This window comes from Diabrotica virgifera, chromosome 6 (assembly GCF_917563875.1).
Source record: "Diabrotica virgifera virgifera chromosome 6, PGI_DIABVI_V3a".
In the NCBI taxonomy this organism is placed as follows: domain Eukaryota; kingdom Metazoa; phylum Arthropoda; class Insecta; order Coleoptera; family Chrysomelidae; genus Diabrotica; species Diabrotica virgifera.
The window spans coordinates 11,651,688-11,668,292 of NC_065448.1; the positions used below are offsets into that span (position 1 = coordinate 11,651,688).

General features: G+C 33.0%; 1 protein-coding gene across 7 annotated transcripts in view; it reads right to left on the minus strand.

Annotated features, from left to right (window-relative positions):
* LOC114332415 (uncharacterized) overlaps nucleotides 1-16,605 on the minus strand; it is a 434,915-nt gene that overhangs the window by 57,423 nt on the left and 360,887 nt on the right. For all 7 annotated transcript variants that reach the window (XM_050653300.1, XM_050653305.1, XM_050653301.1 and 4 more), the window contains 3 exons: nucleotides 4,735-4,901; nucleotides 4,096-4,247; nucleotides 815-1,154 (listed from right to left, as the gene is read on the minus strand). In XM_050653300.1, the coding sequence (XP_050509257.1) occupies nucleotides 815-1,154; nucleotides 4,096-4,247; nucleotides 4,735-4,901 (659 nt within the window). The remainder of the gene's footprint in view (nucleotides 1-814; nucleotides 1,155-4,095; nucleotides 4,248-4,734; nucleotides 4,902-16,605) is intronic.

Here is a 16,605-nt window from a genome sequence, read left to right on the forward strand (position 1 = left end):
TGAAAAACTTTTCTTAAACCAAAAGGTACATACAGTTTTAAAGTTTCACTTTTTTAACTTCAACCGTTTTTTTTTAATTTATGCGAAATTTTCAAAAAATATCTCTAAACGGAACTTTTCTGACGAAGCGTAAGCAGGAGAAAAATTCTGAGCACACAAAAAGAACAAGAAGCAAATTATAAAATTTTATTTAATTTTAATTAATTTTGTTTAATTTTATTTAATTTAAGTATTTTATTTATTTTATATTATTTTATTTCATTTTTTAATTCCATTTATCTTTTTACGTTATTTCATTTTATTAAATTTTATTATTTTTTTTAAATTTATTTATTTTTATCTAGTTTCATTAATTTAATTTAATTTTATTCAGTTTTACTGATTTTTATTTACTTTTATTCAATTTCATTTAATTTTAATTTACTTCATTTACTTTTTTATTTAATTTTGTTTAGTTTAGTAATCAGCACCTATAAAGTTGGAACCACCCCGAACCCAATCATAAATACCGGGTTGTTTTGAATGTAGATAAAATAAAGCTGTTATATTCATTATAAGATAAACAAATTTAAGATTGTAACTGTTGCACTACCAACTTTATTTTGTTACTTCTAACAAAACTTTATTACTTCTAACATCATGTGTAATTAATTAAAACTAATAATAAGACCTCATTTACATCTAGCATTTTTTGTTTATTAATTACGAATTCCTTTTGTTTATTTTAAGTTTATTGTATACAAAAGTTTGTTTTTATCTATTGAGGAAGTACGAAGTCTGCCGGGTCAGCTAGTTTTACATAAAAAAGACTTACTGCAAACTATTGGCTGTGAACACACTTGCAGGGTCTCTATCGTTCCGTCTTCTAACGTAATAGTAGTCCTAAAGATCATTCTACATTTCGTCGACTTTTTCTTGCTCCGATTACCCAACTGATCCGGAAACCTGTGTTCTACATCGACGTTTCTTTCTTTGAGTATTCCCACGCAGTCGCAGGTGGCGCTCATGTCTTTCGCGGGATCTAGCTGCAGCTCTATGACGCACGTTCCATCGATTTTTCGCTCCGTGCAGGGCGTGGAGTTCTTGCCGCTGACTTTGCACGCCTGGTAGAACATGTGCGGGGCTATTCTACCTGTGTCAGTACCAATGAATACCTGTAAAACAAGATTTTTTTATTAACTCCTAAAGAGATCTGCACTCTGCCTATTAGGCAATAATCGTTTTTCTGACAATGAAGCTGATGACATGACATGTACCATTCCAATGAATAATCTCTTTTAAATATATCTAAACCTAAGTTAAGCATTGTTGGTACGAATTTATAAACATTTGCCTTAAAAAGTAAACTGCAAGTATTATGATGTAGATAGGTCGGATGGCAGTAGACTTTTTAGCCTATGGATTTCATTGGCATCATGAACGTTTAGTTGGGCGCCTAACCGATTTGGGTTCACTGACACTCTTTCACTATAGTTGACACTAAAACGATGTCTGGCATCATTGATGGATTCTAAAGGGATATCATGCCAATGATTTCGTTACTGACGTAACGGGAGCATCAAAAATAGTTCGCAGTACTTTATTTTGCAACCTATGCAAGATGGATGTGTTGGAGTTGCTAGAGTTCCTCACAGCTGGATGCCGTAGTTCCACACAGGTTTTGTATAATAATATTTTATTGTTTATTGAGAGTTTTGATCTGCCACCGATGAGCCAATACATGTTTCTTAATTTGAGGGCAAGTTGTTTGCGCTTAGTGAATATGTGTTTTGTCCAAGTCAGGCGTCGATCCAGGTGCATGCCGAGGTATTTGGCGCTATCAAATTGTGGAAGTTGACAATTAATAAACTGAACAGGTGGGCACGTTTCTCTGCGGAGGGTGAGCGTCACGCGTGTTGATTTCAATCCATTTGCGTTAATACGCCATCTTTTTAACCAGTTTTAGACCTTGTTTAGACTAGTTTGCAGGTTCCTATAGGCTGATGTTGCATCAGTGTGGGACGCCAAAATGGCAGCAAATGTTGTATCATCAGCAAATATCGCAACAGTGGTAAGTCGTGTTAATGGCATGTCTGCAGTATTCAATAAATACAGGATGTGCATAAACACGCTACCTTGTGGAACTCCTCAATTCATTGGATGCAACTATGCATATTCACTTCCATGTTTTATTTGGAAGTGCTTATCTGCCAGGTATGACTTTAGAAGTTGAAAGTGGAGATGGGGCAGTAGCTTCTTTAGTTTAACTTGCAATCCTTCATGCCACACCTTGTCGAAAGCTTGAGATATATCGAAGGAAGCTGCTGAACAATATCTTTTACTATTCAGGTCCTTATTGATTTGATTCCGCTCTATGAACTTGCTCTATTGTCTCGAGTTTATTGCTGAATCCGAATTGGTGATCTGGACTTATCTTCTTTTCGTCTGTTATAGGTTTTAGCCTTTTAACATATAGTTTCTCAAAAATCTTGAAAATAATTGGCAGTATACTTATCGGTCTGTAGGAAGACAACTCTGTAGTAGTGATGTAACGAATGTCATTTTTTGAACATTCGCGAATACGAATGCGAATATCTGCTACCGACATTCGCGAATGCGGATGCGAATGCGAATATTCTGTTTTTTTAATTTGTGTCTATTTTTGACATGTTTTCTAAATTAACAATGAAAAGTTAATTGATATTTAGTGTAAATCAATTTGAATCTTAAGCTTTACTACATAATACCAAATAATAAAATAAAGTGAAGGCTGATAATGTGATTATAAAAGGGAAAGTTACCATTTCTTAATATAAAAAAAGATAAGAAATTAACAGATTTTGATTTTATCAACCTAACATTATCTTCAAATTATTTTTTTTCTGATATTTATATTCGCAAAACATTCGCACAAATTTCTCGAATGCGAATACGAATGCGAATATGCAAAAAATATGCGAATATTCGCGAATGCGAATACGAACATTCGTTACATCACTACTCTGTAGGACATAAAAATGCATGCTCAACCCACCCTGGCGCCTAGACTATTTAGGAGATTTCCTTTACGAATATATTATGCCAAAAACGTCAATGCATGTAAAACAACTAAATTAATTATCAAAATTATAACACTAATTTGTTTAGTAATAAACAACTATCATAGTTCAATTTTGTGTACAATTCACGTGCACCTAACATGCTCCATTAAACTTATACGAACTGCTAACTGCAAAAAGGGGACTTCCAACAAATTTTCATAAATTCACTTTTTGTTATTTTTGCGTTCTTTACTCGTAAACACATCGTTTTCAACAAAAAGGAGACTTCTGCGTCTATTCTAAGTATATTAAAAATGCGGCTAAAATTTCTCTAACTGCAAAAAGTGGACTTTTACAGGAGAAATATAATGAAAAATAACCGAAGAAGTGATAGTTTTGCCTTAACAACGCTAGTTTACTCTGAAACTCTCCCATTAATGTCATCCAAAGTTGAAAACATTAGAAAAATGCTCAGATTCATCGACGATAGCAATATCTCATTTTGGAGGGAAATAACAGAGTGGCCCATTGTTCAACAAGTTGATAATTAATACTATGGACTATTTTCTATTCCTTTCTTTATGTTACATGTTGATAATGGCAAATAAAGGTGTTTTCTGGCACGTAGTGTTGATCTAATTGAATTATTTCTAATAATTTTCATTTTTATTACAGTTAACTGCAAAAAGGGGACTTCTACACAACATTAAAATGTGAATAATATACAATTATAATTAAAATTATTTACAACTTATTTACAGAATTATGTATAAAGCTATATTGAACATGTATACCAAGTGTTCCGTTTCTAAGAGATTTGGTTACATAATTATTTAGTTTTTACCTTCTCCTGTAAAATTTGCTTTTATGCAGATGTCCCCTTTTTGCAGTTAGCAGTTCTGTATTATAGATATACGACATAATACTGCAACAATGAACAAATTTGGAAATTTTACGTAAAAATTGTTGCAACATCCCTTCAATCTGCCAGATTTGGCTCAACCTGACTTTCTATCTATTCCCAAATCTTTATTTCTGATTCACTTATGTTACATCTTATAATATACCAACTTACTTGTAATGTTGCTGGTTTAAAATAATTGACGAGTTGTACCACAGGGAATCCGTTCCCTTCTCTGTCTTTCACGGCCCCTCGACTACCCTCAGTCTGATATCTGGCTCTGTGTTGCTGCTCTGGCTGTTTGAGAATTTGAAGAGAAACGTTTGCTGCAAAAGAAACATGCAGACTGAATATGATATTGAATGACTAAAACAATAAGCTTTTAATCGCTAAGACTACGCTAAGACTGGGGTACTGGGAGTAGGAATACCTAATAACCAAATCATTAAACTGCAATTATAAATTATTGCAACAAATAAAAAAATTATTGCAATTGGAAGTGGTACCAAAATGATAGACCAAAGAAATCGGGAAGGAAAAAGTACTAGACTTACCAAATGAGACAAATAAGCATGCATTGCTCACGAATTGTTCATTCAATTATGTATTATGAAGAAAACATACTTTAAAGATAAATGCAGAAGAGAAGAGCAACTTATATTGACAGCATTGTATTCAAAAATGAAACCGAGAATGAGACTATGGATGTACAAAAACATCAAAAAAGGCTCGAGAAGGAGTAGGATTTCCTACCTATTAGTGCCAGGAATTCACTAATAATGATTGACTGATTTATTTATTTTTGTTACTTACTGTATCTCGACGTCGCCATTAACTGTGTGGTGAGGGGAACAGGTCCTGACGACGACTGCTTACTAGACAATGGAACACACCTTGGTACTGTCCTAACTACTGTACTACTGGTGTTTGTTGACATGGTGAGGGAAGGTGTTGAACTTGTAGGTGCTGTTCGTATCAATCTGGAACAAAAATTATTGTTCTCAAAATTTAAGAAAAACTTAAAACCAATTTCTTCTTTGTGTCTTTATAGTCTGGGCTGATTATCGGAGAATAGGCCATTTTTGGGAGAAAAGTTATTTACCAGCAATTTTATTGCTGGAATCGAATCTTATGATTGTATATATTAATAATGTAGGTATGCAAAGTCCGCAGATAGTGTGCTACTTTTTTTATAAACAAAATGGCGCCCGAAAATCGTGTTTTTTTCAATTTTTGATCTATAACTCCAAAGATTTTAACTTTACACCAAAAACACTCAAATAAAAATTGACCGCAATTAAATTCTGCATAGAGACGTGTTTTTTTCGATTTACTTCGACGAAAACTTTCCCCGGAAAAAGCGGGTTTTTCCAACAGAATCTTTAATTTTCAACTAAGGTTTTAGATAAGTAATTGTTAATCAATAATTAAATAACTTGGTAATGCAAAAGCCCTTTTCGTGTAGATTATAATTCCAGAAGCCGATGGAAATTGAATGAACAGTTTAGCAACAATTGAATTGTTAATTAAAAATTTACGTTCGCTCTAATAACGATAATAATTACAATGCTTAAGAATAACTATGATTTTTTCATAAAAAGACACTATACCTATCTAATGTACTTTACAGAATTGAAATTGGACAATTTAAGCGGCCTCAGGAATATTTTAAAATTATAAACAATTTTTTGGCTTATAAACAAATGGAATATCTTGGTAAGTATTAAACTAAATTAAATCGTGAAAACGGCATTCGAAAAACAGCGGCAGGACACTTCTTTTAAAAGAAAAAAACGTTTAATTATGACGAGTGGTTCCTGAGATACAACCGGTCAAATTTGACCGGAATTTACGGCAAAGATATAAACAATAGGATCATAATTTTCAAACCATCACCTTTTTATTTTTGTCCTCTTTCTCCACACCAATTTTCATATCCTTAAAATACTCATAACATATATTATTATAATAAAAACTATCGATAATACGTGTGAAAATTGCCAAAAATAGCAAAATTCCAATCAAAAATTAGGTTGGAGAAAATGTAACCCTCAAAGTTCAAAATCGGTATACGTTAAAAAAATGCATTTTCTCGGCTTTCCATGGAGCAATTTCCTTCATTCTTTTTTTGTTCCCAAGTAACTCGAGTAGAGCCATCGAACTAATGCATCATTAAATGTCAACCTTGCTTTTGTTTTGTTATAATAAATTAATTTATTTATTATAACACAAAATTTTAATTTGTTTAAATAAAAATTGTTTAAATAATTATACGACTTTCAAATGAGAATATTTATGTTTTTAACTTTAAAAGGTACACTTGTAGTAAGTTTATCTAAAAAAAGCCTACAACTGGAAAAAATATGTAGTTTTCTGTTCTTATAAATAAATTAATCTATTATAACAAAACAAAAGCAAGTTTGACATTTAATAATGCGTTAGTTCGATGGCTCTACTCGAGTTATTAGGTAACAAAAAAAGAATGAAGGAAATTGCTCCATGGAAAGCCGAGAAAATGCATTTTTTTAACGTATACCGATTTTGAACTTTGAGGGTTACATTTTCTCCAACCTAATTTTTGATTGGAATTTTGCTCTTTTTGGCAATTTTCACACGTATTATTGAGAGTTTTTATTATAATAATATATATTATGAGTATTTTAAAGATATGAAAATTGGTTTGGAGAAAGAGGACAAAAATAAAAAGGTGGAGGTTTGAAAATTATGATCCTATTGTTTATATCTTTGCGGAAATTCCGGTCAAATTTGACCGGTTGTATCTCAGGAACCACTCGTCATAATTAAACGTTTTTTCTTTTAAATGAAGCGTCCTGCCGCTGTTTTTCGAATGCCGTTTTCACGATTTAATTTAGTTTAATGCTTACCAAGATATTCCATTTGTTTATAAGCCAAAAAATTGTTTTTAATTTTAAAATATTCCTGAGGCCGCTTAAATAGTCCAATTTCAATTCTGTAAAGTACATTAGATAGGTATAGTGTCTTTTTATGAAAAAATTATAGTTATTCTTATGTAGCACCATTAGAAGAAGAAGAAATGCCATTATTTAAACGTGGGAAAGTAAGAAATTAACGGAATGAGTCACCCAATTCATTATATTGTTGTATTATTTATTATGTTATATAATAGCAGCTTCAGACACAATAAACAAAATAAAACAAAAATTATCACCTATTTAAGATGTATGTCGCTGATAAGATAAATTGAATCAAATGTTTTCTACAACAAAAAAAACTGCATACAAATGGTGCATGCTTACAAATGATGCATAATCAACTGCATACACAAACAACATGCTATATATGACGTTGCTGTTTATTATTTATCTACCATAGAGCAATGCAAGGATTTGGTTTTAATAATAATTATTATGTACAATCAACAAAGGTTTTAATGATATAGCCGCCGTTATGCTACCGCAATAATATTCAAATTGTTGGCTGGTGTTGCAGTTGTGTACATATTTTTGTATACGAAGGTTTCACTCACTTTTATGTGAGACACACACTTTAATAATTTTAAGACAATTTGGTAGGTAGACGGAAGAAGATGGCCAGGTCGAAGAAGAACGTCATGACTTAAAAACCTGTGGGGATTGGTTTAGCAGATCCCCTACATCCCTTTTCCGAGCTGCCGTCAACAAAATTACTATAGCCAATGTGATAGCCAACGCTCGATAATCGAGCACGGCACATAAAGAACAAGACAATTTGATAGTCACATCGCAATAGGAAACTTGCACTAAAAAATTTTTTTGCATAAAATTGTTAATTTATGTTTTAAAATGTTATACAGGGTGTTTCATTAATAATTGTCCATATAGTAACTGGAGAAACCTTAGCACAAAATACGAAGATTTACCCTAAAACACTTAAATAAAATGTGGTTCCTTATTGAGTTACAGGGTGTTTTATCTAAAAATTTTAAAAATATTTTTGCTCAGCATTTTAAAACTATTCGACGTATCCTTTTCATACTTGGCAGGAAGTATAGGTACTCTACAAACTACTAAATTATGCTAAACAAACGTTTCTGTATTTTACCAGAGCCGTACGACGGGGGAAAGTAAATAGTTGACCCTTTCCAAATTCTACGCCACTGGCGGAATTGCTATTTTAGTTCAATTTTTGGATTCTCCAATACTTTCTATGAAAATAATATATCCTTCATTCGTAACGATAAAGTCATTAGTTTTCGAGATCTTTGAAGTTAAAAATGAAACGGCACGGTTATTTTGATTAATGTATTGTGTCGCTTCATTTTTAATTTCAAATATCTCGAAAACTAATCATTTATCGTTACGAATGAAGAGTATATAATTTACATAAAAAGTATTGAAAAATCAAAAAATTACACAAAAATAGCAATTTTGTCAGTGGCGTAGAATTTGGGAAAGGTCAACTAGCCACTATCCCCTGTCGTACGCCTCTGGTAGTAGCTAGAAACATTTAATTATCTTAATTTAGTAGGGTGTACAGTACCTACACTTTCTGCCAAGTATGATAAGGATACGCCAAATAGTTTTAAAGTACTGGGTACAAATAATTTTTAAATTTTAATCATATGAATCATATCATAAATTAATCAAAATAACTGTGCCGTTTCATATTTAACTTCAAATATCTCGAAAACTAATGACTTTATCGTTACCAATGAAGAGTATATTATTTACGTAGAAAGTATTGGAGAATATAAAAATGGCACTAAAGTAATAATTCATCCAGTGGCGTAGAATTTGAGAACGGTCAACCATTCACTATCCCCTGTCGTACTCCTCTGGTAGTAGCTAGAAAAGTTTGTTTATCATAATTTAGTAGGGTCTATAGTAGTCGCACTTTCTGCCAAGTATGAAAAGGATACGTTGAATAGTTTTAAAATGCTGAGCAAAAATAATTTTTAACTTTTTAGATAAAACACCCTGTAACTCAGTAAGGAACCACATTTTATTTAAGTGTTTTAGGTTAAATCTTCGTATTTTGTGCTAAGGTTTCTCCAGTTACTATATGGACAATTCTTAATGAAACACCCTGTATTCAAAATATTACGTCTTAACAATGAATAGTGTACGTACAACATCTAATCAAAGTTTCGCGCCTAAAATTTCCGTTTTAAACAACTTCAAAGCGAGTCTGACGTCACAGGCCACTCGTATCGTTTGCCCGTTCGGGGTGGGCTATTGCATTTAATGCAGTTTGCCCATAGATAAATAATATAGTTAAAATATCTTGTTTTACTCGGTGGCAAAAATGATTTATTCTGTGACAGGCAAAATATTAACATTTTATCTCTGTTGACATGTATTAAAAAGTTCTTTTTTATGAAATTACTTTTGTCGTTTCTGGTGTTGAAGAACACAGAAGAAACAAGTAACTTAAAAATAAACAAAACTTTTAGTAATAAAAGTAAGAGTAACTAAAAAGTATTGGGGCTACTATAGTATGCGGTTTACAGTCGGGTTTCTACTATAGCTTGCGGTCTACCGAGGGATAAAGATATTAACTGTGTAAGTATAAGCTGAGATGATAAAGATATTAACTTGTAAAATTACAATAATGATTCTTCTTATTTATGCGTATTATTAACTTTGTAAAGAAGGATTTTGTTGGCTATGTACACGTTCTATCGGTACGTCTGCTAATCACCATAATATTTTCTCAGAAGGCTTTGAACACAATAATGAAAGGCTCCAGTAGGTACTAATAAACATTACAATAAAATATAATCTTTATTATAATGCAAATTACACCGTAATCTTTTCCAGGATATACGAAATCCTTCGATTAGAGGTAGGTAGATCAAACCCACGGGGTAAACCGTGTACTATAATATAATGGTACCAAACTATTGTTATAAACGGTTTAAACATGCTTATTAATAACTCTTACTTATTTGCCTTGACACCTCGCATTTCTCCAATAGAATAGCTTTTATTACTTTTTATAAAAGTTGCCACGATGAAGACATCAACGGTAGGTTAGTCAGATTGACCTTTTGAAAAACCCTCGTCCGTCATATTATGCGTTTTAACTCTTTACAAAGTAGCACTCAACTTTATCAATTTCAGTTTAAAACTAAGCTGATTGGGGAACTACTTATTACAATATATAAGATGAACACAAATAATACCTAGGAATTTTCCATTAAAGACGATTAAAATGTAATATACCCGTGATACCTACCCTAATCGCGTTGTTTCCGACTAGCTAGCCCGGTTGACGGTGGCATGACGGTGGCCCGTGACGTCGAACCAATAGAAGGACGTTCAAGAGCCTCCTAAGATATTTGAATTTTATAGCATTTTCAAAGCGTCGTAATTAGCGTACGGGTTAAAAATATTTGTTTTTTTAGCATGCAAGCGTTTTAAGATCATGTTACCTTATGTTTTTTAATATCATTTTAATATTTAAAAATTTATGCAAGTTCCCTATTGTTAGCATTTATTCTCCAGAAGAAGATAAATAATAGAAGAAGAACAAGACAATTTGATAGTCACATCGCAATTGAAGGGTACAGGGAAAAAGGAGATATGTCAGAAATAACACATTCTGAAATAAGGCGATTTTAATACTTCAAAACGGCACAAAGATTATAGTCTTGTCATTTACATTGATCACGGTATTACCAGAGGTTAAATAGAAGGTTTCAGTTGAATTGTAAAAACACAAATTATTCTACTTTTTTTATTTTGCCAAACACTTAGAAATTTTACACATTAATTCAAAATATTAAAGTAAAAAAGGAGGTATGTCAGGAAAAGTAGTAATAACGTTGATACAAAAAGGCATGTTATTTCAGAAATTAACCGCTTCGTCTGCGTCGGTAATATTGACATCCTTCCTTTTTTCCCTGTAGCGCTTGGAGATGCCTCTCTTTTACCCTTTATAACAAAATAAAAATATGTGTTACATCCTGACTATGCTTTTTCTCATGAGCATCTTTCAGTGCGTCACAGTTTTTCGATTTCATTCTAACGCATTAAATTGTATGTGACAGAAAAAAAAACGCACGTCGGTGATTACATTTCATCGGTGACATTTATAACATTTATTCTAGTTGTCAATAGATGGCGCTATAATCGAAAAAAAATTATTTACGAATTATATAATATATCTACGAATATAATCTGTACAATTTATAAGACTATACAAATCAAAGAAAATACCATTTTTTTATAAATGCAATTAACACAATTGATTTGTTTTTATGCCAAATTGCAAAAAATGTGACAACTGTCAGATTTAACTAAAATGTCATGTCACTAAAATGTATATTATCACGGACTTACCTTTTTTTCTATCCTTTGTGACGCACTGAAAAATGCTCATGAAAAGAAGATTAACCCCTTTCATCAATGTGAATTTTTTACATGGAATAGTATCCAGTTTGTGCCACTATATTATGGTCTAATTATCTCATTTTCGCCTATCATTTGACATACCTCCTTTTTTCCCTGTACCCTTCAATTGTTAGCATTTATTCTCCAGAAGATAAATAATTAATATTGAATTATTCAAATATTGAATGGGTGAACAATTAAGTAATTAATAGATCATCATTAAGGTCTTTCATTCCCGATGGAATGTTTAGGGACTCTCTGATTCGCTTATTGTAGTGAATCACTCCACATTCTGCTTCTGTATTGTCAAAGTTTGTCGAATTACTTGGTTTTTGTCACAATTGTCTTTCACTTATTTCGATCTGCGCATAGATCTCTCCAGTTTCTCACTTTGAGGATTTTGATATTTCTCATAGAATATCAGAATATCTCATATCAGAACCGCAGCACAATAGATGCAATTTTTATTATCAGGCAAATAGTAGAAAAGTCTATTGAATATGGAAAACCAGCATACATGTGCTTTGTAGATTTAAAAAGTGCTTTTGACAGGGTGAGGCGAAATGATATCTTAAATTTATTACAATCTGAACAAATAGACCACCAGATAATATGGCTAATTAATGAAATTAACAAGAACAAGACCAGAGTTATAATGCCAACAGGAGAAGCAGAACGCATAGAACTAAAAGGAGGGACCCGCCAAGGAGACTCCCTCAGCCCATTGTTATTCAATATGGTGATGAATCAAATAATTCACGAAGTAAGAAAACGACATGGATACCACATGAGTAAATAATAAATTCATTAAATAATTTTTTTGTCAAAACAAGGAGATATCAAAGTTAGAGTTAAATTTATTAAGTTAGAAATTGTTGCAACAAAGTTAAATTTTAGTATTTTTTTGCATCATATGTACACGACTTATTTGATAAAAACAATAGATTACATTTATATGATTTTGAGTGTTTTCAATTTCCCAGTTTCCCAGTAAATAAAATAATTGAATAATCAATTAATAGGTCTGGATCCCGCGTATGAAAAAAAAGTTAATTAATAGCAAGCTGAAAATTTGTTAATAGCTTAAGGGTGTCTAGTCGAATAAACTTTGATATATGGGAACACTGAAACAGGGGTAGTTTTAATTGTGGAACAGGTTAAAAATTTGGAACGGTCACAGCACGAAAACGGCACATTTATTTTGTCCGACAGAACAGACTTAAACTCTCCGAACAGAGATTAAACTCTCATGAAAAAATCAGACTGCTATTTATTACCTGTCATAATTCCTGTCATTTGACATATTCTACATGTTCCACTCATTAAAACGCCCATTTGGTGATAAATAGCAGTCTGATTTTTGCATGAGAGTTTAATCTCTGTTCGAAGAGTTTAAGTCTGTTCTGTCGGACAAAATAAATGTGCCGTTTTCGTGCTGTGACCGTTCCAAATTTTTAACCTGTTCCACAATTAAAACTACCCCTGTTCCAGTGTTCACACATATCAAAGTTTATTCGACTAGACACCCTTAAGCTATTAACAAATTTTCAGCTTGCTATTAATCAACTTTTTTTTCATACGCGGGATCCAGACCATTAAGAATTTGCTAATCAATCTAAATAAATAGATGAAATAGAGCATAACAGTATGTACTAGAAACTAGAACCTCTCAGCAAGACCACTGAGATTATAAATATAAGCCTCAATATATCTGCTATTTAGAGGCCCCAAATATAGGTTGCTACAATATATTATACAAGGGAAAATAGCAAGCAAACGCAGTCCAGATTGATATGGTATATACAAGCTCTATTGATACAAGATCTATAAGTGTAGATACAATATCTGTTGATACAAGCATGCTATTTAGGGTGGTAGTAGTGGATAAAACTATGAAGCCGATGCCGCACTGCAGGAAGTTTGGTAGGATGGTTGATGGTAGATACCTGCCTGGTGACCATCCAGCTACTTATACCACGAATAACAAAACGACGGTAGCCGCAGTGGCCTTCCACTACCATCTAATCATCCGGTGGTTCGCCCAAATCAGTCGTGTTTGATATTTCATCCGGGTAGCCTGGCTACCGACGAAAGCGTAATAAGTGCTGTGTATAAAAGAAGGGCAATTTGGGACCCATCAGACCCACTATATGTGACGAAACATGGCTTAAAATATTTGTTTTATTTATTCTTTGCCGTTGCATTAAAAAAATCCAATATTCAAGTCAGGTGAATTTAAAAAACAATTTTTACCTTTAAGTCGATTTTTCTCCACTTTCTGAAAAGTGTATTGAGTGAGTTTTACCTCTAATAGGACGATATGCTAAAAAACAAACCAAATGTAACGTAACTAATGAAACAAACGATTCCTCAGCAGTCAGTTGGATTGGATACTGAGTTCTGACTTCATTTCACTCTTTCACTGCGTCCAGGTTGCAGCGCCCCTCCACCATCCACCTTTAAAATCCACCTTCCAAGCGACCATCTAGCATCCTGCAGTGCGGCATCGGCTTGATAGCTACTTCTTCTTCTTCCTTTTTTTTTGGGTTTCGATTTTTTAATCATTTACCCAGTACATGTTATTGGTTATGCGCGTCTTGCTCAAGGCAAGGCACAACCAGGTGTCCTGTCAACTTCAGATCTACTTTTTTTCTTTGGTCCTGTGTGGTCCTTGTCCTTCTTCTTGTGTTCCTGTAGATAGAGGGGGAAAAGTGTTACATACATTTAAGGTTAACTTAAGACTTTTCTCGTTTGGGGATAGCTTCCAAACATTTTCACATAGGTTTAGGGCTGGCTACCTTCGATTAGGATTAAGGATTTTAAGGATACAAATATAATTTTTGACATGTTAGGAGATTCCCTGTATTTTCTGAAGTATTTATTTATTGTTATTATTATTATTATTTTTTTTTGAAAATTCTATATATCTACTTGAAAAAATTTGATAAATTTATTGATTATCTTAATAACTTTATTCCGAGGGTTTACAGTGCTAGTCAAAAGTCCGTACCCCCCCTCGTATCTTTTGAACGGTTATACCTATAATAGTGAAATTTGGAGGGAGGAAATAAACGGACGTAAGCTTCTTAACTAGTCTTGGCAGGTGACGTAATAGTGACAGATGACGTTGCAGAGCCACTGTGACCGATAATTTTAAATGGGACCTTATGGCAAGTGATACCTCGTTTGAAAGGTATTGAAAATACCTATTCAGTCATACTAATTTTGTTTGAGTTTAAGCTAATTTTGATGAATAAATGAAATAAATATAAAATTGGAGTTTCGCATTTAATTAATAAAAATTCAAAATTCCGCATTTAATTACTTGTCAAAAAGGTTGACGTTGACGTAAAAACTACTAGAGAATTGAAAAACGTCAACCTTTTTGACAAAAAAAAACCATAGGCGGACAGTTGAATTTTTATTAATTAAATGCGAAACTAAAATATTATATTCATTTAATTTATTCACCAAAATTCAAATCAACTAAAACCCAAAAAATTTAGTATGACTGAATAGGTATTTTGAATACCTTTCAAACGAGGTATCACTTGCCATAGGGCCCCATTTAAAATTATCAGTCACAGTGGCTCTGCGACGTCATCTGTCACTATTACGTCACCTGTCATGACTAGTTAAGAAGCTCACGTCCGTTTATTTCCTCCCTCCAAATTTCACTATTATAGGTATAACCATTCAAAAGATACGAGGGGGGGGTACGGACTTTTGACTAGCACTGTATATAAAATGCTCTGTAAAGATATTGGACTGTCTATTCCAGCTTTTATTAGTTCTAGATACAAATCCATATCTTTATGTTTATTTATGGGGCACTCAAAGATGATGTGTACCAATGTTCCCATAGTACCGCATTCGCATATCGGTGTTTCCGTTTTGCCTATTTTGTGGAGATAACAAGGAGTTTTGCAATGTCCACTTCGTAAACGATTAAAGTTAGTAATATTGTTTCTACCCAAATATCCACATTTGTTATACCAAGGTTTTATAGGGAAACTACTCTGCAGTCCATAATAGTCCGGATATTTACCTTTAATTTGGGAATACCAGTTATTGTAAAATTGAGTCAAGATGTTCTTTTTTGTAACACAAAAGATATCTGAGCTGATGTTTTTTACATCATATGGTACTCTTAATTCTCTCCCAATATTGGCCAAGCTATCTGCCACCTCGTTGCCTTTAATCCCCTGATGTCCCGGTACCCATTCTAATCCTATTGAAAATCCCATATTATTTGCATCTACCAATAGTTTTTTGTCATTATAATTACATAATCCATTTGGTCCCATTTGTGACTAGATATTTTGGATAAGGCACTTTTTGAATCTACAAAGATCACTGTTTTCATGATTTCCTTTTCAATACATACTGAGATGGCTTTGTATACCGCTATTATTTCAGTTGTGCAGATTTGTGTGTAGTTATGGAGTCGTGACGAATATTTATAATTGATGCCTGGAATGTAAATTCCAAATCCCGATTGATTTGTTTGTGGGTCTATTGATCCATCTGTATATACGTCATAGGCGTAACCAGGATGATCCTAAGGGGGGGGGTTACAGCTACTGGAAAGGGGGGGTTACAACTACTGGAAGGCATCTGAAGGGTATGGTGTTAAGCGTATAGAGCTCAAAGTACATCCCAATGGGGGGGGGGGGTTATAACCCCCAAAACCCCCCCTCCTGGTTACGCCTATGATATACGTGAGTATGATTATTATATATTCCACCATATTTAGCTATGAACCTTTCGTTTGATTCAATTTCATATTTTTCAAATTCTAGACTTTTAATTGTAATGGGATATAGAAGAGTTTTTCTTTCTACCTCATATATAGGATTGATTTTATATCTAATTATGTTTTTTGTTTTTTTGAGTATATTTGTATATGCTAGTGAGTAATCTGGTATGACCTTGTTCCTTCAGAATCTATTGTTTGCATTTATTGCTTCGTTTAGCTTATTTAGACTCTTTACTATGATATTGTTTTTTTCAGGCATTTGTTTGAGTATATATTTATGTGCTAGTATCTCCTTTCTAACTTGTAATGTTGTTACTGAACATTCTGCTTGCAATATTAAGATGGGTGTAGAACGTAGACAACCCGTTACGATTCTCAAGGCAACATTTTGTACTTGTTCCAATCTCATCATCAAACTTTTACTGCAGGGATTTAAAAGATTGGCTGCGTAATCTAAATGAGATCTAACTATTCCTTTGTATAAACTCAAAAGGATGTTCGGGTCAGCTCCCCATTTTGTACCACAAATTGCTCTCATGACATTTATTCCTTTGTTTGCTTTAGTTATCA